A 22,344-nucleotide genomic window follows, 5' to 3' on the forward strand; every position below is an offset into this window, starting at 1 on the left:
GGACGCAGAAGCACCCCGCGTAGGCCCCGCCCCGACAGGAGGCCCCGCCCCGGGGCTGGCCCCGCCTCCATGGGAGCCCCAAGTCACGCACAGACCGCGCCCCCTTCAGGCCCCGCCCCACTCTGTTCAGACCTAGGCCCAGCTCAGACCCCGCCCCTCAAGGCCCCGCCCCCAGCAGGGCCCCTCCCCGGGCCCTGCTCCCCCCCCCGCGCGGGCCCCGCCCCAGGCCCGGCTCCACCCCGCACAGGCCCCACCCCGGGTCAGGCTCCGCCCCTCGCAGGCCCCACCGCGAGTCAGGCTCCGCCCCGCGCAGGCCCCGCCCCAGGTTCGGCTCCGCGGGGCGGGACTTGCTCTCAGCCTGAGTCGGCGGCGGCTGCGGGAACTTTCCCAGCGGATCTAATGGCTGCGCGCGGGCCGCTGTGAGGCGCGGCGGCGAGCGACGGGCGCGGGGCCGCGGAGCAGCGAGCGAGCGAGCTAGCGAGCGCGAGGCCGGAGCCCCGGCAAGGCCCGGCCGACCCGCCGAGCCCGCGATGCGCCCCGGGGCCGCCCCCCGGCGCAGCTGACGCCCCGCGGCCCCGCGAAGACCCCGGCCGGCCGGTCCCGGAGGAAGCGGCCGCCGCCGCCGCCGCCCAGCCCAGCGCCCGCGCCGCCCGGGCACCATGGCGGGGAAGGTGGCCGCTCCGGGCACCGCGGTGCTGCTGGTCACGGCCAACGTGGGCTCGCTCTTCGACGACGTAAGTGCCCCGCGCCGGCGGCAGGCCCGGAGCCCGGGACCCCCGACCCTGACCCCGGGGCCCCGAACTGCAAGCCCTGGACCCTGGACCTTGAACCTCCAGACCCAGAGGCCCCAGACTCTGATCCCTGTACCCGGGACCCCAGACTCCTGTCCTGATTCCCAAGTCTGGGAGCCCAGACCCCTGTCTTGATCCCCAAGCCTGAGACCTGAAGACCTGGGCCCTGAATCCCCTAACCCCATCCTCCAGACTCCAGCAGCTGATCCTTGACCCTGGGACCCTGCCTCTGAACTCCTGTCTCCGAATCCTGACCTCGAAACTCCAATATTAAAACCCTGTCAGAACCCCTTTTAACAGTCCCCGGAACCCAAACCCCAGAAACCGGGTCTGTGTGCACCAAACCCAGCCCCAGCCCTGATTTCCGAATCCTCAGTACCCTGGCCCTGGAATGCCCATCCCCAACCCTGGCCCTGAACCCCAGATCCATGGTCACTGGAACCACAAATCCTGACTGCAGAACCCTGGTTACAGAACCAGCTCTCAGACGTCTGTCTCTGGTCCCTGAGCCCTGGACCCCAAACCCTGAAACATAACCACAGACCCTAACCCAGGAACTTCTGACACTGGGCCTGTGGCCCCAACCTCCTGTCCCTGTTCCCCAATCACTGAATTCTAGCCCTAGAATCCCAGCCTTCATACTGTGGTCCTTTGCCTCTAAAGCCAATCTAGCCTGACTCTGAACCCTGAATTTCAACCTCAGGCCCCAGCTTATGTCCCTGAACCCCTGTCCTTGACCCCTGAACCTGGAACCCTGGTTCCAGAATCAGGCTCCAAACCCAATTCTGGACCCTGCCCCTAACTCTGGTTCCTAGATCCCATCTTTGGCCCCTTCCTCCAACAAGCTCCTGCCCCTGAACCCTGAATCCTGAATCCTGGTCTTAAAGCCTGGGCCTTGAGCCTGCGGAATTCCCAAACCCTAACCCTTGACTCCCACCCCTGGCCCCTGTCCTCTGAGCCTAGGCCCTCCACTCTGGCTGTCAGCCCCAGCTCCTGTATGCCTGGGTGCCGGCCTCACTGTCTGTCTGTCCCTGCAGGGCCAGAGGGTAGGGTGCCCTCATTTAACCCTGCCACTTAGTATCTCTTTAGTTCTTAAATATTTAAGGGAAGTCTGTTGAAAGCACTGTGGGACTTTATATTTGTTGTTTATTGAAGAAAAAGATGCTGAGAAGCTCTTCAGGGCCAGAAAGGGGATGCTGACTGCCTATGGCCTTTACCTTCTAGGGCCCCTCCCACCCAAGCCTCAGTCCCACCCAAGATCCTGGGGTGCCCCCGTCTCTGGAGAGACCAGGGAGCTGAGGCCCAGGGCGCACTGGGAGCTCCCCAGAGGCAGGCCAGGCTGACCTAGTTTGGCGTTTCAGCCACGGTGCCACCCTGCTGTTGGTACTCCTGCTGCCAACCCAAATAAAGCAGAGTGCGGCTCCAAGTGGCCCAGATGGAGGCCATGGAGCCACAGACGCTCCCTCCCTCCCTAGGTGAACAGTGGGGCGCCGCACCAGCTTTATGACGGATGTGTGCCACTGATGCACGCGTGGTTTCCATTTCAGGAGGAGGTCTTGTGTCTTTGCTGGCAGCAAGCATGGGTGAAGTGTTTGATGAAGCTCAGTTCATGCACAGGCTAGGTTTGGTTTTTATTAACAAAAGGCGCTGTTTTTCTGTTTTCTTATTTTAACTTCCAGGTGCCCATGTATTATACTGACCTGCTGGGGAGAAACTGCTTTTCCTCACACTTTATTATTGACAACTTCATCTAGGTTTATGTTTGATCATTTTCTACAAAAGTGCCTGGCATGGGTGTGTGTCTGTATATTTGGCGTTCTATTCTAGGCTTTCCAGTAACATGTCACTACAGCATGGTTTTGTTCAGATGATTCAGATCCGTTAGCTGCGGCTTCAAAGCCTCAGAAATGTCAGGAGCATTAAGCATGGTGGGGCATTTTAGTCTCAAAGGGAAACGAGTTTTACTGTGCAGACATTCTTTCCAGTAATCTTTGATTCTGAGTTCTAGCATTTTTGTTGTGTTTCAATTGTATACACGTATTTATCTCTGTTGATATTAAATTGGGTAACTTAATTCACTTTTGTTTAGCAACCTATTCTCTCTGAATTTTCATTTTTCTTAAAGGCTATATGGAATTTTGCGTTATGTTTATGTTTAGAAGGAACATTTGTTTAGGTCAACAGTACATAGGTTAATTCTGAAAGGTGCATTGTGATTTCAGGGCTGAGTGGAAACGTATCTGTCCGTGTCTGAAGATTTCTTAATGTGTGCAGCCAGACCCAGCCTCCTTCAGTGGAAACCAGCCAGGCACTCACATTCCCAGGCCCCCTTCCTTGGTTGAGGTTTGGGGTGTGGTACTTGTGGGCCAGAAGCCTGGCCGGTGGAAGGAAATTCATGAGTGAAGGAAGTTTTGGTTCCTTGGTTTGTCCTGGATTTCGGGGGACCTGCTTTGAGATTCCGTTTGCCTTTGTGCAGCCCGTCCCGTGCTGACGAACACACCCTGTAGGCAGTGCTCAGGCTGTGAAGGAATCTTTCTCACTCAGTCTCATCGTGTTGGAAGCCAAGCTTGTCTGTGACCAGTGCCGGAGCCGGTCACAGTTCCGAGGAGGAAGATGTTTGAATCTGAAGCAGATATCCCGGACTGTGACGGACTCTGTTTTCCTTTTGTGCACAAGTGATAGGTGGTTTGCTTTTGCTTTTGCAGTTTTGAAAGTCTTCCCTCATAAGGCCCCTCCTCCTCCCCCTCTTGTTTTTGTTTTAGACAGGGTCTCATTCTGTTGCCCAGACTAGAGTGCTGTAGTGGTGCAATCACAACTCACTGCAGCCTTGACCTCCCTGACTCAGGTGAACCTCAGCGTCCTGAGTAGCTGGGACCACAGGTGCACGCCACCATGCCTGGCTAATTTTTGTAGAGAGCAGGCTTCGCCGTGTTGTCCAGGCTGGTCTTGAACTCCTGGGCCCAAGCAATCCGCCTGCCTTAGCTTCCCAAAGTGCTGGGATTACAGGTGTGAGCCACTGTCCCTGGTCCAGAGGTAACCGCTCTCAAAACGCTGTGTGCATAAACTTCAGCTGTGGTTTGTAGCGTCCTGGGATCCACACGGAATCTTGCTCAGCAGCCCCTGTTTGCTCATCACTACTCCATCTTTGTGACCCCAGAGTGGCCGTGCTGCGGGCTGCGGGGCTGTCCCCACTGGGGTTGCGTCTGACCCTGTGCAGACGGTGTTGCGGTAAATGCCTTACAGTGTACCAGTCCCCAAGCCCTTATCCCTCACATTCCTAGAAATTATGGAGGACCCGAAAGAGTTCTTGTTTATGTTGGTTATAACTACCAATATTTCTCATATTGGGAGCTGAAACTGCATGAGAATACGTAGCTCACTGCCCCAGCTGGCAGAGCGATTACATCATCCCACATCACCGGCACCCCCTCAGGTGCTGGCCGTTCTTCCCTAGGAGACAATGAGAACGGAAAGAGGAGTCATTTTGTAGTATTATGGAAATAGTTTTGACCTAGTCAACCTATGAAAAGGCCTCCTCAGCCCAGTCCTCCTTCCCCAAACTGTCATGGGCACCCCTGTCTCTGGCCTGGTGGCTGGGGTGCCTGGGACTTTCCCAGGCTTATACGGACTGCCAGACCGCCCTCGGTGAGCCCGGCAGCTGGTCTTTAATTCCTGGATTGGACTCCTGCTGTCACTACTGGTTTGCTTGGAAAGAGGTGACCAGGGGTCCATATTTAATTGTTTTGCTTTGATGTGGCTGGTTTTTTGACAAGTGAGGTTTCTGGCTTTTGGTTCCTTCCATTTTTATGAGAAGGGTGTTGAGGAGGTGAATTCTTGCCAGCTGTGGCGTCATAACTGCGTCCCACCCTTGCATGGTCAGGCTGCTGTTTGGTCCTGAGAACACAGCCCGCTGGTGGGTATCTGCCTGGCGGCCCTTCCTGCTGCTTGTTCACAGCTAAGTCAGTTCTGAGCCAGTTTGCCTTTTTGCTTAGTCAGCTCCCGGGCAGCCCTGTCCTTCTGCCCAGACCCGGGGTTGCAGAACGGCTGTGAGAGTGGGCTCGGCACGTGCTCGCTGGCAGGCACCTGAGCGCCTTGCAGTCAGCAGGTGTTGATGAGCCCTGGAAGAGCGTGGAGGTGGCGGAGCTGCCATGGGTATGGAGTCGGTGATGGTCAGCAGTGCAGGCTGGCGTCTCTCTCTGGTAGCATCAGCATTGCCCTCTTTGCCATGTGGTTCCTGGCAACACCAAAGGTACTGCCCTCTCTCCCACCTTGAAAACTCTGAACTCCATGTTTCCTGCAGCCACTGCGGGGCATCCTGACTCTCTACCGTGGCAGCTCTCGAGTGGGGTGGGGGGTCTCCCCTCCAGGTCCTTCTCCAGGTCTCTGCCCCAGCACTTCTGCACAGCAGGGCCCAGGGCTGGGTGTGGGTTGTACCCAGCTGGCAGTGACTGGCCAGAACTTTTGCTCCCTCTGTGGATCCTCCTTCTTCTTCAGGGACGTTTCACTTGGTAATGGCTGTGCTGGGACAAAATTCACACACCATGCCCCTCACCCCTTTCTTTTTCCTTTTCTTTTTTGTTTTCAGACAGGGTCTCATTCTGTCACCCAGGCTGGAGTGCGGTGGCTCACTGTAGCCTTGAACTCCTGGGCTGAAGTGATCTGAAGCCATCCTCCCGCCTCAGCCTTCCAAGTAGCTGGGACCACAGGTGCATGCTACCACACCCAGCTGATATTTTTATTTTTATTTTTTGTAGAGATGGGGTCTTGCTATGTTGCCCAGACTGGGCTCAAACTCCTGGGCTCAAGCATTGCTCTCACCTCTGTCTCCAGGAGTGTTGGAATCACAGGTGTGGGCCCTCACACCCAGCCCTTTCACCCATATGAGGTGTACAATTCACTGGTTTTCAGTATATTCACAGGGTGTGCAACTGTCACCACAGGCAATTTTAGAACATTTTTATCACCTCAAAAGAAGCTGCATTAGCACCCAAGCCCCATGTCCCCCAGCGTCCCCACCACCTGCAGTCAGTTTTCCTCTCTGTGGATTTGCTTGTCCCGGGTGTTTCACATACGTGGAATCAGACACTGTCTGCCCTTTGACCTGACTGCTTTCACCGAGCGTATGTTAAAAGTGTCCATGTTGCAGCGTGCATCAGTCCTTCATTTCTTTCTTTCTTTTTTCTTTTAAATTATAGAGACAGGGTCTTGCTGTTCACCCAGACTGGAATACAATGGTGTGATCGCAGCTCACTGTAGCCTTGACTTCCTCGCTTCAAGTGATCCTCCTGCCTTAGCCTCCTGAATAACGGGGACTACAGGCATGCACCACTATGCCCAGCTAATTCTTTTTCCTTTTTGAGAAGATGAGGTCTCACTGTGCTGCCTAGGCTAGTCTCAAAGTCCTGGCCTCAAGTGATCCCCTGGCCTTGGGCTCCCAAAGTGCTGGGCTTACAGGCATGAGCCACAGTGCCAAGTCTCTTTATTCCTGTTTATGGCTGAATAATATTCCATTGTGTGGATACACCAAGTTTTGTTTCTGTGTTCATCAGCTGGTGGATGTTTGGGCTGTTCCCGCCTTCCGGTTCTGGTGAATAATGGATGTTTGGGCTGTTTCCACCTTCCGGTTCTGGTGAATAATGGATGTTTGGGCTGTTTCCACCTTCCGGTTCTGGTGAACAGTGGATGTTTGGGCTGTTCCCACCTTCCGGTTCTGGTGAACAGTGGATGTTTGGGCTGTTCCCTCCTTCCGGTTCTGGTGAACAGTGGATGTTTGGGCTGTTCCCTCCTTCCGGTTCTGGTGAACAGTGGATGTTTGGGCTGTTCCCTCCTTCCGGTTCTGGTGAACAGTGGATGTTTGGGCTGTTCCCTCCTTCCGGTTCTGGTGAACAGTGGATGTTTGGGCTGTTCCCACCTTCCGGTTCTGGTGAATAATGGATGTTTGGGCTGTTCCCTCCTTCCGGTTCTGGTGAACAGTGGATGTTTGGGCTGTTCCCACCTTCCGGTTCTGGTGAACAGTGGATGTTTGGGCTGTTCCCTCCTTCCGGTTCTGGTGAACAGTGGATGTTTGGGCTGTTCCCACCTTCCGGTTCTGGTTGAAGAGTGGATGTTTGGGCTGTCCCCACCTTCCGGTTTTGGTGAACAGCGGATGTTTGGGCTGTTCCCTCCTTCCGGTTCTGGTGAACAGTGGATGTTTGGGCTGTTCCCTCCTTCCGGTTCTGGTGAACAGTGGATGTTTGGGCTGTTCCCATCTTTCAGTTCAGGTGAAGAGTGGATGTTTGGGCTGTTCCCACCTTCCGGTTCTGGTGAACAGTGCTGCTGTGTGCGTCTTTGCAGACGTCCCTAGGCGGACATGCGTTCTCAGTGCTGTTGGGTGTGCATAGTCTTGGCATTGCCGGGTGATGTGGTGAGTTCGTATTTAACCCTCGAGGGCCTGTCAGGCAGTCCACGGTGGCTGCCCCATGTCACATCCCTACCAGCGGGGTCCCAGGGTTCTGGTTTCTGCACCTCTTGGTGTTGGCGCCCCTGGGCTCAGGCTGGCCACCCTTCTCCCTTCCTGGGACCTCATCTAGATGCACAGCCGTAAGTGCCATCTCTGTGTGGGTGCCCACTCCCAGGGAGAAGCACACAACCAGGATGCCAGCCGGCAGTAGGTGGGGCCCTGCTCTGCCGCTCCGGCCAGAGCAGAGTGCCAGCTCTCAAGGAGGTTGAGGCGTCCTCATTTCAGAGGCAGCTGTCTTCCTCCCTGTGTGACGGGCACAGAGGATGGGGGAGGCCTGTGGTCTGCAGGTGCCCTCCCTGCCCCTGTGCGGCAATGGGTGTGGCTGGAGGTGTCTCAGCAGCCTTTTTTTTGCATTGCTGTCTCTGACCCAAGATCTCAGTGCACTTTCCCTGGGAGAATTATGACCTGTTTGCCAGGGCTCATAAGCGGCAGGATCTTCTGTCTGCCGGGCAGGGAGGGTTAAATATGACTGTGGTCCCAGCTCTGGCTGCAGGGTACGGGAGCTGCTTCTGCCACCTCAGGAAACCACGTCTAAATCTTGAACACCTCCTCACCTTAGACAGCATCATTTCGGGTCTGTCCTTGATTTTTAGACTTTTGGAATAAACCTGGCAGTTCTCCGTTTCCCAGCTCTGCATGCCCCTCTCCCTCCGGCCCTGGCATTTGGGACGCAGCAGGCTGTGCTCTTTGGATTGTTACTAATTCAGCCTTTGAGAACGGCCGGCCGTGTTTTCTCTGCTCACAAACTTTCATCCCCCGTTTACTTCCTGTTTTTTATCAGTCTCTAGAGTTGCTGAGGAGAGAGTTTAGATCACCCGGGTTGGGGGTGGGGATGGGACTTCTTTGGTTTGAAATATTAACGATTCCTCATGTTTTGAAGTAAGCACCCAGATCGACCTGTCGGGCAGTATTGGGAGAACGTCTGCACGTAGGTGTGGTCACGTCCGTCGCTGTTGCCCGCACTGCTCCGAGAAGCCCCACTCTGACCAGCACCACTGAGGAGTGTCTGTCCGTGTGGAGTTGTGGGGCAGGTGGAGCAGGGCAGAGGGCCCCGCATGGCTCTGGGATGGCTGTGCTCGGTGGGGGTCTGATTTTGGGGGAAGAGGCCGGTACTGGGGTGTTTCCGTGGACTTGTTGGGTCTGATTCAGAAGTTACAGAAATCCAGACCCAGGCCTGCCCCACCGCGAAGCATCAAATTTAGAGCCCCTCTGTCCAGGGGCTGGAGGGGCATTCGGAAGGCTTTGACCAGATCGGGGCGGCAGGAGACAGCAGGTCTCTCTGAGCTGTGGGGCTCACGGAGGGACAGCCTCCAGGGAGGTGGCCTCCGTCAGGGAATGGGGTCCAGGCGGAGGAGGGTGGGCATCTCTCCACATGCCACTCTGTGCCCCACTGCCTCTGCTGGGGTGTTCCCGCTGTTTCCTGGGCGGGTCCTTCCGATGTGAGTGCACTCCAGTGAAATACTTGTGGGGGCCCTGGGGGAAGAGGGTGCGGAACAGGCAGGCTGTTCCCATGCGGACCTGAAAGTGCTGTCAAGTTCCACCTTCCTTTGCTCGGTTTCATTAATTGGGACACTTGGGAATCTCAGAGCCCGGTGGGAACCAGGAACTGGGCTCAGAGGCTCTGGAGCCCCAAGTCCCACCCCACCAGGTCTGGCTGGTGCTGCCATGGGCTCAGATCTGGCGTTTTCCAAGCTCCCCCTGCTCTGTGGAGCTCTGAGTGCCGGCTCCAGGCCGGCTTTTAGGAAGGCCGACTTCCTCAATTGTGGTTGCTGCCTCCGCTCGGCCTGAGGTGACGAGAGTGTGGATGGCGCCTGCACTGTGTCCACTCTTTAGGCTCTAATGTTAAAGGTGTGTTTGGAGACGTGGAAATGGCTCTGGAGGAGCGTCCACCAGGTCCTGCTTGTGTATGGGGGCTGGCAGCACTGTTGTGTTGGGATGAGTGGCCGAGGCATCTGGGGACGTCCTGGAGCCTGCAGCCCTCGGCCGTGTCACGCCACGTGCTCATGTGACGGAGGACGCTTCCGAGGATGTGGAAGCCACCGGTCGTCCTGGGTGGGTTGGGGCTGGACACCACTTCTGGGGCGGGTCTGGGGTGATGGCGCTCCCAGCCCGCGGGGGTCTTGGTGATGGCTCGGAAGTGGTTTCCCAGCGGCGTGCCCTGAGTGCCGGGAAGGCCCTCTGCTGCCACTCCAGGCTCAGAAGATGCCGCTTCTGGTTTTTCCCTGTCGTGAGTGAGAACAGCCCCACCTCCAGGAGCATGGCCTCCGGATCTGCCTGTTACTTGAACCCTGACCCCCTGGTGGGTCTCGGTGACCTTAAGCCGGTTGTCTTCTTGATCCTTCTCTCCGACAGGAGTGTGAGACTCCTCTTTAGGGGTTGCTGGGGACCAGCTGGTTGCCGTGTCGGGGGGCTGTGCTCCCCCTTCTCTGTCTTGGAAGGTGGGTGAGGGCTTAGTAGGGCTGCCTTGGCTGCTGGGGCAGCTTTCCCCGGCCCCGTCCCCGCCTCCTTCCCACTCTGAATTGTCCTGGGTGTCTCTGCGTGGGGTCTCCTGGCTCCTGCAGATCTGTGTAGCCTGCACTGAACTGCCCTCTTCCTGGGTGCACTGCAGACCCCGGGCCCCCTGGGCTCTGGCCTGTCCCCTTGTCCCCACGTGACCGCCCAGCCACTGTTCTCCTTGGCCCTTCCCTCTCGTTTCTGCCTGGGCCTGCCTGGCTGGTCTTGCCTGGCCCTGCCTTTGGTCCTGTAGGCACCAGGACTGCACTCTGGCAGGGGCAGACTCTGTTTCCTGCTCAGCAGAGCCCAGGCCTGGCCCTGGTTAGCAGGCTGTGTCATCTGCCACAGACAGCCTTCCTTTCTGCGTCCTCCCCTCTCGGGGTCCTGCATGACTGGTCCTCATTCCAGGAACCAGAGGAGATTGAAGAACCCGAGACTTGGCTTTGGCCCAAGTCCCCGTGGAGAGGAAATCCCGCCTTCAGTGCCAGGTGCGAGGCCACAGTCCAGGTTCACGTGGATGCGGGGCGGGCCCCACCTCTCCTCGCGTGTGTAGCCTTGGGCTGTGTTTCACCTGTCAGCCTGTCTGTGCCCAGGGAGTAGGAATCCCACCTTGCACGTGGCTCAGCGTGGTCAGGGAGGGCGTGGCTGTCACATGGTTTCTGGACTGTCAGCCTTTGGGCTGAGTGAGGCGTTACTGCCATCAGGTGTCCCTGGAGGGGCTCTCTTCATCCTCTTCCTGGCGTCAGGTGCTCTCGGCGGCCTCTGGGTAACAGCCTGGCCTTTGCTTCTGTCCGGGGCGCGTGGCCCAGGCTGAGCAGTGCACTCGGCTGCCTGGGTGGTGTGAGGTTGTGTGAGCCCGGGCTCGGCTGCCTGGGTGGTGTGAGGTTGTGTGAGCCCGGGCTCGGCTGCCTGGGTGGTGTGAGGTTGTGAGCCCGGGCTCGGCTGCCTGGGTGGTGTGAGGTTGTGTGAGCCTGGGCCCAGCTGCCTGTAGTGAATATAACCGGGAGGGAGCGCCCACCTCTGCCCACCTGCCTGGCATCTGGGGTTCCCGGGAGGCTGGGCACCTGCACCCTCGCCATCACCCTGGGCTGACCTCCCATCTCCTCCTTCTCTACCCAAGCGCCCGTGGCCTGAACAGGACTTGGTTTTTCACGCCTTCCTGCCTCAGCTTGAGGGGCTCTTTTTTCAAAGGGTTCCTCCTGGACGCCTCACCTAGGCAAGCAGGGTTTTCCTCCTTCAAGGGACAGCCCGTGTGCCCCCAGCCCTGTGAAGCGTTCTTGGTGACTCACCAAGTTAGTCCCAAGCTCCCTTCCCGTCGTACTGTGTTTTACCATGGCTGTGGCGTCACACTCAGGTGTGCTGGCCTTTGAGCAGCAGCGTCTGGGGTGGGGACCATGGTGTCTTTTTTAATTTTTTTTTTTTGAGATGGACACTCCATCACCCAGGCTGGAGTACCATGGCGTGATCTCACCTCACTGCGACCTCCGCCTCCCAGGTTTAAGCAATTCTCCTGCCTCAGCCCCCTTAGTAGCTGGGATTACAGGCGTGCACCACCACGCCCGGCTAATTTTTTTTTGTATTTTTAGTAGAGACAGGGTTTCACCATATTGGCCAGGCTGGTCTCGAACTCCTGACCTTGTGATCTGCCCGCATTACAGGTGTGAGCCATCGTGCCCGGCCATGGTGTCTTTATTCGGGTTCTGCTCAAATGGGTGGAGGGGTGGGGTGGGGCCAATGCAGCTGGAAGGGAGTTGGAGGAGCTATGGATCCGGTAGTCCCTGGACCGTGGTGGTGTTTGCGGCCACAGATGCCATGCTCAGGAGGTCCATGGGGCCAGGGGAAGGGGTGTTGAAGTCACCAAAGGCCAGGCCAGGCCTCTGCTACCCATGGCCGGCAGCCTTGGAGTCGGCTCTGCTCCTGCCTCGCACCCGGAGAAGAGGGAGAGGCCTGTGGGGGGTTCCGAGATCTGGTTGGCTTTTGTGTTTGCGCGTTTAACAGTGTTATTTACCCGGGATTTGAATAGCATGCAGTTCACCCAATGTGAGTGTATGGTTCACTGACTTTGAGAAAATATTTATGGTGTGTAACCAACACCGCAGCTCAGCTTTGAGACACTTCCCTCCTCAGTCCCTGCTCCCGGCCGTGGGCCACAAATGCTTTCTGTCCCACCAGTTTCGTCTGCGCTGAGGGCACTGTATCGTGAACCACAGGCTGTGTTGTTTTCATGCGTCTGGTTTCTTTGACTTAGCGTAACGCAGTGTTTCAAGGTTTGTATTGATATGCTTTGCATATCAGCAGTTTACCTGGCTTTTTTTTTTTTTTTTTTTTTTTGAGATAGGGTCTCACTTTCACCTAGGCTGGAGTGCAGTGGCACAGTCACCACTCACCGAAGCTTTAAACTCCTGGACTCAAGCATTCTTCCTGCTTCAGCCTCCTGAGTAGCTGGGGCCACAGGCGCGGCCACCACGCCAGGCTTTTACAATTTTTTGTAGGTATGGGGTCTCGCTATGTTGCCCAGGCTGGTCTCGAATTCCTGGCCTCAAGTGATCCACCTTGGCCTCCCAAAGTGCTGGGATGACAGGTGTGAGCCACTGCACCTGGGCTTGTCTGCCCTGTTTCATGGCTGAGCAGTGTCCCCTGAGTGGAGGCATACCTCATTTCTCCAGTCGCCCATAGATGGACGTTGGGGCTATCGTGGCTAGTGTGCTGTTTGTGAATATGCACGTGCCTGTGTGGACGAGGGTGTCACTGCTCTAGGGCTGGCCGAGTGGTCACTCTGTGGCTGTCTTTCCCGGAGCTGCTCAATTCTTCCCATAGTTGCTGCCCCATTTGTGCCCCGTCGAATGGTGTGGAAGGACTCTAGCTCTTCTGCATCATGCCAGCACGTGGTGGCATTTGTCTGTTTAATTATGGCTGTGTGGTGGCATCTTGCAGTATAACTTGCATTTCTGGTCCTACTTCCAAATAATAATTCCCCACAAGGATGGTTATCTTGCCGTGTTGGTAATGGCTTTGACAGCTGGATGACGGTGTTGGTGGGCTGCCCTCTGCCCACCCCTCCAGGAGGGCCTGTGGGATGCGAGGCCTCTGCTAAGAGGCTCCCGTTTGCCTGGCAGGTGGCAGGTGTGATGAGCATGGTGAGTGCAGGTGAAGCAGGAGCAGACAGGTGTGTGTCCTGGAGCTCTGCAGCTGCAGGGCGGGAGCCGGGGCTTCCGTGAGGCTCTGTGACACAGGTCGGGGCCACCCAGCCCAGCCTGGGTTCCTGCAGCCCCACTCTCTGCACCTGGTCTGAATGGTGGGGATGGTATGTCTCTGTTACAGGATTGATGTGACGACTGAGTCACTGTGTCTTAGAGTACGGAGTCAGCCTCGAATTATTAACCAGGCATTAGGGGATGGGGTCAGCCTCGAGTTACTAACCAGGCATTAGAGGATGGAATCAGCCTCGAGTTAACCAGGCATTAAAGGATGGAATCAGCCTCGAGTTATTAACCAGGCATTAGGGGATGGGGTCAGCCTCGAGTTATTAACCAGGCATTAGGGGATGGCGTCAGCCTCGAGTTACTAACCAGGCATTAGGGGATGGAATCAGCCTCGAGTTATTAACCAGGCATTAGGGGATGGGGTCAGCCTCGAGTTACTAACCGGGCATTAGGGGATGGGGTCAGCCTCGAGTTACTAACCGGGCATTAGGGGATGGGGTCAGCCTCGAGTTACTAACCGGGCATTAGGGGATGGGGTCAGCCTCGAGTTACTAACCGGGCATTAGGGGATGGGGTCAGCCTCGAGTTACTAACCGGGCATTAGGGGATGGGGTCAGCCTCGAGTTACTAACCGGGCATTAGGGGATGGGGTCAGCCTCGAGTTACTAACCGGGCATTAGGGGATGGGGTCAGCCTCGAGTTACTAACCGGGCATTAGGGGATGGGGTCAGCCTCGAGTTACTAACCGGGCATTAGGGGATGGGGTCAGCCTCGAGTTACTAACCGGGCATTAGGGGATGGGGTCAGCCTCGAGTTACTAACCGGGCATTAGGGGATGGGGTCAGCCTCGAGTTACTAACCGGGCATTAGGGGATGGGGTCAGCCTCGAGTTACTAACCGGGCATTAGGGGATGGGGTCAGCCTCGAGTTACTAACCGGGCATTAGGGGATGGGGTCAGCCTCGAGTTACTAACCGGGCATTAGGGGATGGGGTCAGCCTCGAGTTACTAACCGGGCATTAGGGGATGGGGTCAGCCTCGAGTTACTAACCGGGCATTAGGGGATGGGGTCAGCCTCGAGTTACTAACCGGGCATTAGGGGATGGGGTCAGCCTCGAGTTACTAACCGGGCATTAGGGGATGGGGTCAGCCTCGAATTTCTAACCGGGCATTAGGGGATGGGGTCAGCCTCGAGTTACTAACCGGGCATTAGGGGATGGAGTCAGCCTCGAGTTACTAACCGGGCATTAGGGGATGGAGTCAGCCTCGAGTTGCTAACCAGGCAGTAGAAGATGGGGTCAGTCTTGAGTTATTAGTATTTATGGAGGAGAGCAGAGAGAGCTTAGGAGACCACATTGCCACTGTTTAGGGTCAGAGTTGTCCCGCAGGTTAACTCACTTCACCCAGCCTCTCGGGGATGTGGTGAGGCTGCTCCGGGGGCTGTCTCAGGCCACTGGCCTGTAGTCCCTGTCCTCTCCAGCGACTGCTCTCTCCTGGGTGTCAGTGGTCTTTGGGAGTCCAGGTGCAGGTCTCAGTAGCAACTCTGTGGTTCTGCATAGCTAGTGCCACCTGTGACACTGCTGTTACTCCAAGGTGCACCTCACCACACCTGGAGCAGCGCCCATGAGAGGAGGGAAGCGACACCCTTGGGCTGAGCATTTCCGTGAACCGGCCGCCGTGTCCCTTTACGTGCTGAGAGGGCCTGGCTGTGAGCTGCATGGTACGAATCTTCTGAATGCAAGTGGCCAAGCCGGCATCCTGGCTGGGCTCGCTGGCCACAGGACGTCCACTGTAGGACAGCTGGGGGTGGGGGTGTCTGGCTATTTCACTATTAAAACAAGTGGAAACGCTAATTTGGTCCCACTTGACCTCATGGAAGACGGTGGAGGTGGCAGCTGCCAGAGTCTGAGGGGCCATGGTCGCTGACCTCGCCTCCTGTTGTCTTAGATCCTTGGCACTGCAGGGGCGGTTCTGCCAGACGTAGCTGTTGTCTCTTTGGCCACCAACTGGCCCCTATGGCGTTTGGCCTTCAGGGTGGTCATTGGGTGCGTGGCTCTCTAGGGTGGACCTGGCCGTCCTTGGGTGACAGTGGGCCATGTGGTGGGGACTCTGCAGCCCACCTGGAAAGGAGTCCACCTGAAAGGGGCTGCACTGTGCTCCATTTGGGCCAGTGGCTTCAGTAGCCACACGCTGCTTGGTCCAGGTTCCTGCCTGAGCCACTGAGCAGATGAGGGGGATAAGACCCAGAGTGCGAGCCTGGTGGGCAGCTGCAGAGCCTTAGCCCTGAGCACCCTCCCTTGCCTACCTTTCAGGCTTCTGAGCGGCTGTCAGTTGCCACCTGCCGGCACTGTGAAATGTTAGACTGCAGAGTTGAGCGGGGAGCCCCTTCCTGTGGTCCCTGGCGCTCTGACCACATGGATGAGTCTGCAAGTGTGAAGCTGAGAACTGGGTTGACTGCCTGCTGCTTTGTTTCTTCCAAAGAGTGGCTTAGTTAGGGGACAGACCAACCCACCGTCATCTGCCTGCAGCGTCCCTCCAGGTGGTCGGGGGACACCAGGCTTCTGGGTCAGCAAGTATTTGCCATACGCCTGGGTGCAAAGTGGACCAGCCACTGTGGGTCATGTGGGGGGATTTGGGTGGGACTCTCAGAGGAGCTGGTTCTCTTGAGAAAGACATCTGTCCAAGTAGCACACAGACTTGTGGGGACATATGGCTTGCTTTAATTTTCTCCATCACCATTACGGTTTTTCAGAGCTGTTGCAACTTCCTGTTTGCTGTAACGGCTTTGCCTCCCTCGCTGCTGCAGTGGGCAGTGTGTGCGTCATACACAGGTGGAAGGTGGAGGCCTGGGCCCAGGCTGGAGGGACGTGGGGTGGGAATGGACCTGACCAGCTAGGGAACAGAGGCAGGACCCAGGGGGACAGAGGCAGGACTGACCAAGACCGTCAGAAGAGCCAGCCAGGGTCTTCTCTGAATAGTCGGCCGCACGATTAAACTGGGTTCTGCTTGGGGAGTCCCTGGGGTTCGGAGCTCTGCCTGCCTTGCGGCCCAGCCTGGCAGCACCCCCCACACAGGGGTCCAGGTGTCCTCTGATTCTGCTGTGCTGAGTCTGTCAGTGGAGGAGGAGGCCTGAGGACCAGGAGAGCTTCTGTGTGAGGCTGTGTCCTCCTGCATCCTTGTCTCCCATTCACTTGGGAGCGTTTATGGGTGCCGCCTCAGAGCCTTGGAGAAGTTGGAGTAGGATAGGGAGGGAGGATTGGTGGTGCCTTCTCAGAGCTTTGGTGGAATATTGAGTGGGATAGGGAGGGAGGATTGGTAAACACCTTCTCAGAGCCTTGGTGGAATATTGAGTGGGATAGGGAGGGAGGATTGGTGGGCGCCTCCTCAGAGCCTTGGTGGAATATTGAGTGGGATAGGGAGGGAGGATTGGTAAACACCTTCTCAGAGCCTTGGTGGAATATTGAGTGGGATAGGGAGGGAGGATTGGTGGGCGCCTCCTCAGAGCCTTGGTTAAATATTTATTCAGATAGGAAGTATTTGGAATATCTGTTGTCACTTTCAGGGCCTCACTAGCCTGTTGTGCCCACAGGGCACAAGGGTAGTGTACTGTGCTGCCTGGCCCCACGGCTATGGTCACCAGCTTCCCTGGCCTCTGAGCTCCAGCAGGAGATGAGGGATTTGTTCAGTGACTGGAGGGTGGCTTAGGGCACTCAGAGTCCACAGCGCAGGTGGACACCACAGATGGGCTCCTGGGCAAGTGGCGGGGCTGGGTTCTGAGGGCTTCAGAGGATCAGAGCCAACTGGAGAATAAGGAAGGGGCAGCTGTTCAGGCTACTGAGAGGAGGGAAATGGGAGCTGAGCCTGCCTAGGAAGCTGCGTGGTCGGCATGGTTGGTGCAGTTGGTGTGGGTGGCCTGGGTGTTGTGGTTGGCATGGGTGGCATGGTTGGCGTGGGTGGCATGGTTGGCGTGGGTGGCCTGGGTGTTGTGGTTGGCATGGTTGGTGTGGTTGGCATGGTTGGCGTGGGTGGCATGGTTGGCATGGGTGGCGTGGGTGGCGTGGGTGGCGTGGGTGGCGTGGGTGGCATGGTTGGTGTGGGTGGCATGGCCCATGTGCGTGGCATGATTGGCACTGATGTGGGTAGCGTGGTTGGTCCATGTGGGTAGTATGGGTGGCGTGGTATTGTGTGGCATGATCGGTGTGGTTGGTGTGATCAATGTGGGTGGCGTTGGCACTGATGTGGGTAGCGTGGGTGGTGTGGGTGGTGTGGCCACTGTGGGTGACATGGGTGGTGTGGCTGGCGTGGTCAGTGGGTGGCATAGATGGCATGGTGGGGTGGGGTGTGTGGATGGCAAGCAGCAGGCCCAGGTGCTGCAGGCTGTGTGGTGATGTGTGATGGTGCGCAGGCCCCTGTTCCTTCACTGTACTGGGGAAGAGCGCTGCTGATCCCTCTCTGTGAACAGTGAGATGTTGTAGGAGAGGCTGTTGTCCCCTGGGTATGGTCACCCCATTTTACAGGCGCTGGCCCAGTGGAGCTGCCGGGGCCTATCTGTTTTTTTGAACTTTTGATAAGTTGCCTGGCCGGAAGGGGAAGAAGGGGGGCTTGGGCTGGGCTGTGGCTATGCTGGGAGGATGAGGAGCTTGAAGTGACTCAGGGGACCTGGCCGTTGGTGTGTGCTCACAAAGTGCACAGGGTGACCAGGAGCCTCTGGACAGCGGGGCGTCCTGACTCGCCTCCTGAGAGCCGTGGGTCACAAACTCAAATGCACACACTTGGGGCTTCTGTCCTATCAGGGAGAGAGTTCAGTGTTTCCTAGCGTCTCGGAGAAAATTGGTCTATGAACTTTGATAACCTTGACAATTTTAGTTTAGTTTTCATGCAGAGTGACCCAGACAGGCATAACACTGACACACCTTGTCACACTCTGCAGGGTGTTTTGTTGCCCTCAGCACGTGTGGCCTGCACAGACAGACCAGAGGGTGACTTCAGCGTTTTATGGCAGCTGCTGCATTAGGAATCCGCATCACAGATGAAACACACGTGTTTCACCTTTTTGTAAGAGGATGAACAGCCTCTCACCTGCTGGAATTCACCTTGGCTCAGCACTTGGTGCTTTTGATGGAGAAAATTCAGTTCTGTACTTGGGTGGAACCTGAGTTGGGGGTCTGCCGTGCCCTGGTGTCTTGGGGGGCTGCCCGGCCCGTGAAGTGGAGGAGCTGCCTTCACCCAGGCATCTGTCCCAGCCCGCGGGCTCCCTTCCTTGTGCAGATACCCGGCCCGGCCCCCGTGCTGAAGTTGTCAGACGCATAGGTCCTCCTTAATGGCACGCTCCGAGGACTGTCACTGTGCCACCTGTGTCCTCCTGTGGCTTTGTCCTGCAGGCGTTGTGAGGTCATGCAGCATTTTAACTGCTGTGAAATTTGCTCAACCGAGTGAACACACCAGAATGCATCCACAGATCCACAGTGGACACTGAGGCTGTTTCCTGTTCGGCTGTCACGTGAGCTGATGCGGCGAGCCCTCTCCGTGCACCTCCACAGGGACCTGGGCCAGAATCTCTGGGCACCTGTTGGGGCTGATGGAAGCTGCTCTCCAGTGTGCCAAGTTTCTGTACACACATGCATATCACACACTTGCACACCACAGGCACACACATGCATGTACAAGCATGCACTACACAGGTGCATATGTACACACCATACACACGCACAATATACATACACATACATGCATACCACATAGGCACACACATGTGCATCACACACATGCTCATCACACACTCCCATCAGGCTATCGGAGAGTCCCTGATAGTCCACATCCTTGACAACTTTTGTTGTGGCCAGGCTTTAAAATGTGACCTATTAGATGTGTAAAATGGCATCTGTTATAATTTAATTTGCGTTGCCTTGGTTACTTGTATTATCATTTTTGGGATTTTTTTTTTGTTTTCTATGATTTTGATTTTAGAACTTTGGAGCCCTTGCAGATCTTGTATTTAGGTTGCTGATAAGTTATTTGATGAGGCAGTGACTGTAGGGTTTGTGGAACAGACACTCTGTCATTGTGCTTCCTGATGCTGAGTGACTTAGGGTTGTGACTTCTCAGGGTGGTGTTTACTGATGGGTGCAGAGAGGTCACTTTCTATGGCACTCTTGGCTGAAAGTTTTCTTCCTGAGTCTCACTGCACGCACATGTTGTGGCCTTTGTGTGTGTGTTTCTTTTGTACTCTGTGACACTGGTTTGGTAGGTCTGAGTGGAGATTTGGTCGGTTCTGCCTGAGGGCCGACGGGCCCGGCTCTCTGGGGAGAAGGTTTTCCCTTGGAGAGGGGTATCCTTTGGTGTCTGTTGCCACCGTGACCGACTGTCTCACATGAGGGATGGAGTCCAGGCCGGGGCACCCTCGCCCGGGGCCACTGTGACTCCCGTGGAGCCTGGGATTTGTTCTGGTTAGGCCACGGGTCACAGTGCTCAGTGCCAGGCAGATGCGGGCTCCTAGAGCAGTGCCCTCCTGCAGCACGCGGGCACCTGGCCTGTGCCACACCTGCGCAGTGTCACTGTGCTGTGGAGGAGCCCCCATGCAGAGTCGCGAGGGGGCTTTCCTCAACTGCTTAATGCCAATAAGAGACCTGCACAGAAATCAGAAGAAAATGGCCGCTCTCAGTTGCTGGTTCGCCTGCTCATTTTTGTGTAGGGCCGAGTCAATTTTTTCTTCTTGCCTCTTTTCTGAGTTGATGTTGATGCCAGCAAGTGGAGAGAGTCATTGAGTGCTGGTTTGAACCTGGTGCCTATGGAATTGATGTCTGTCAGACTTAGGGTGTAACCACAGGTTGTGAGGTCATTTTGGGGGATCAGACCATATTTGGGTTAAAAGGGGCCCGAGTGTCTCGGGCTGCAGGGAGGTGAGGCCTCCTGGGGGTACTTGCCTTAGTTCTCTGTCGAATGCGTGTGGGCCTGGGCGGGGAGGGCCATAGCCTAACGTGTGCATCTTACCCTGGGTCTCTGTTCAGAGTGTGGCAGCCATGGCTTACGGCGGGAGTGACGCCAAGTTGGATAGAGCCAGGTGAGGCCCTGTGCTCCCTCAGTCCATCCCGCGTGCCCGCCTCCTGCTGCGAGAATTCTAGTCCCTGTCTTCCCAGTGGACCTGGGGGCTGGACTGTGGTCATTTTCACTGTTGAAAGTGAGAAGATTCTCACCCATGAAAAATTAAATTGCTGTAGAACCTAAACGTGGCCGCCGTGTCTTCTTAACTGGTAGTAAAAGCCGCCTGGCTGTCCGGGTGGAGGCTCCGCAGGGCAGGCCAGAGTACCTGGAGGTGTCAGCAGGGAAGGGGCGCTCTGTGTCCTGATAGCCTTCCCACCAGCTGCACATGTGATGGGGTGTGCCAAGGGCCACGCAGAGCCACAACTTCCCCAAGCCGCTCCGGGTGTCCCCGGCCCACGCGCTGAGCACGCGTGCACATGCTCGCTGGCGCCCTTGGCTCTCCTGAGAGGCCGCTCGCTCCGGGGCTAATCATGGTTAATCCCACATGATCCTCGCCTGACATCCAGTCCCCCTCCTCAGGCCCTGACAGCTGCATGGTGTGTTGGTATTTCTGCCTCCTGAAGCCACGTCCACATCGGCTCCTGTGCAGTAGAGACTGGAGTCTCCATCAGGCTCTCTCTGCGAGGGTGGTGCATATGCATGGGGTCCACTTGTCCCTCACATCCAGTCTCCTGTGGCTGGAAGAGCTCCAGGTGTGGAGAGAGGCCGGCTGTAGCTGCCGACGAGGAGTGCTGTGGGAGGAGCCCTTCCTCCTTCTCCCTGGAGCTGGGGGACGCTCCAGGTAGGGAGGCGGTGGCCTTGGCAGCATTGGGCTCAGTGCTAGCCTAGCCTCGCTGCCATCCCATGCAGTTGACCAGCTTCTTGACATCCTTTGCCTAAACTCCTCAGGGTCAGCGTGGGACCAGGATATTCCATGTGGCTTTTGGAGCTGGCAGGCGCCTTGCAGTGGTGATTCCCAGGTGGAACCCCCAGGCAGCTGTGCGCTGCAGCCTCCGGGGCCATGGGTGTGTGGCTCTGGGAGCTGCCGTTCCCTCCACACCCCTTAGGGAAGTCCTCTGCTCATGGTGCCCACCCTGGCCGAGCCCAGCCAGCTGGAGCCTTCCTCCCAGACCCATCGGCCTCCTTGGGACAGTCCAGCCCCGTCCTCTGGCCCACGCCCTCTCTGTCCCTGCCTCCTGCCCAGCCAGCTGCCCGAGGGCCCCTGAGCTTGCCCGGCTGGCCGCTCACTGCCTCATGGTCCTTGATCACACACAGACGTGGTGCTGTGCTCGCCTCTGGAGGAAGGCTGCCCGCCACACGGGGCCGTCGCTGGCTTTGGAGCGGTGGCAGCTCTCTTAGGGCCAGCTCCATCCCCCCTCCCCTGGCCCTGCTGAGTGAAGCACACATGTGGTAAAGCTGCCCCATCAGTGGGGGGTTAGTCCTGTCATTTGGGGAAGCCTGTGTTGGCTGCATTTATTGTTGTCGATATTACCTTTAAATTAGGACAAAATTCAGGCACCATAAAACCTACACAGTTCAGTGTTTTAGCATATTCACAAGGTTGTGTGACCTTCATCCCTGATTTCAGAATATTTTTATCACCTCTGAAAGAAACCCAGTACCCATTTGATGACACCCTCCTTCCCCCCTTCCCCCAACCACGAAGCCACTTCTGGATTGACCTGGACGTTTCATGCAAATGGAATCAAACAGCATGTGGCCTTTGCATCGGACTTCACGTACTCAGCACATGTGTTCCAGGGACCTCACTTACTCAGCACGTGTGTTCCAGGGACCTCACTTACTCAGCACATGTGTTCCAGGGACCTCACTTCCTCAGCACGTGTGTTCCAGGGACTCCGTTTACTCAGCACGTGTGTTCCAGGGACTCCATTTACTCAGCACGTGTGTTCAAGGGATGTCACTTACTCAGCACGTGTGTTCCAGGGACCTCAGTTACTCAGCATGTGTGTTCCAGGGACCTCAGTTACTCAGCACGTGTGTTCCAGGGACTCCATTTACTCAGCACGTGTGTTCCAGGGACCTCAGTTACTCAGCACGTGTGTTCCAGGGACTCCGTTTACTCAGCACGTGTGTTCCAGGGACCTCAGTTACTCAGCATGTGTGTTCCAGGGATGTCACTTACTCAGCACGTGTGTTCCAGGGACTCCGTTTACTCAGCACGTGTGTTCCAGGGACTCTGTTTACTCAGCATGTGTGTTCTGGGCTCACCTGTGCTTCTTCCTCATGACTGAATGCTGTTTATTGTGCGGAGATCACATTTCATGTATCTGTTCATCAGTTGATGGACATGAGTATCCACGTGCAAGTTGCTGTGT

At 56.6% G+C, this 22,344-nt stretch overlaps 1 protein-coding gene across 2 annotated transcripts in view; it reads left to right on the forward strand.

The window, feature by feature from the left end:
* Nucleotides 1-342: 342 nt before the first annotated feature.
* INPP5A (inositol polyphosphate-5-phosphatase A) overlaps nt 343-22,344 on the forward strand; it is a 245,590-nt gene continuing 223,588 nt past the window's right edge. The window contains exon 1 of one of the 2 annotated variants that reach the window (XM_063670417.1): nt 343-734. In XM_063670417.1, the coding sequence (XP_063526487.1) occupies nt 660-734 (75 nt within the window). In that variant the 5' untranslated portion in view covers nt 343-659. The remainder of the gene's footprint in view (nt 735-22,344) is intronic. The other variant, XM_063670418.1, reaches the window with a different exon arrangement.

The sequence above is a fragment of the Pongo pygmaeus genome, chromosome 8, assembly GCF_028885625.2.
Source record: "Pongo pygmaeus isolate AG05252 chromosome 8, NHGRI_mPonPyg2-v2.0_pri, whole genome shotgun sequence".
In the NCBI taxonomy this organism is placed as follows: Eukaryota; Metazoa; Chordata; class Mammalia; order Primates; family Hominidae; genus Pongo; species Pongo pygmaeus.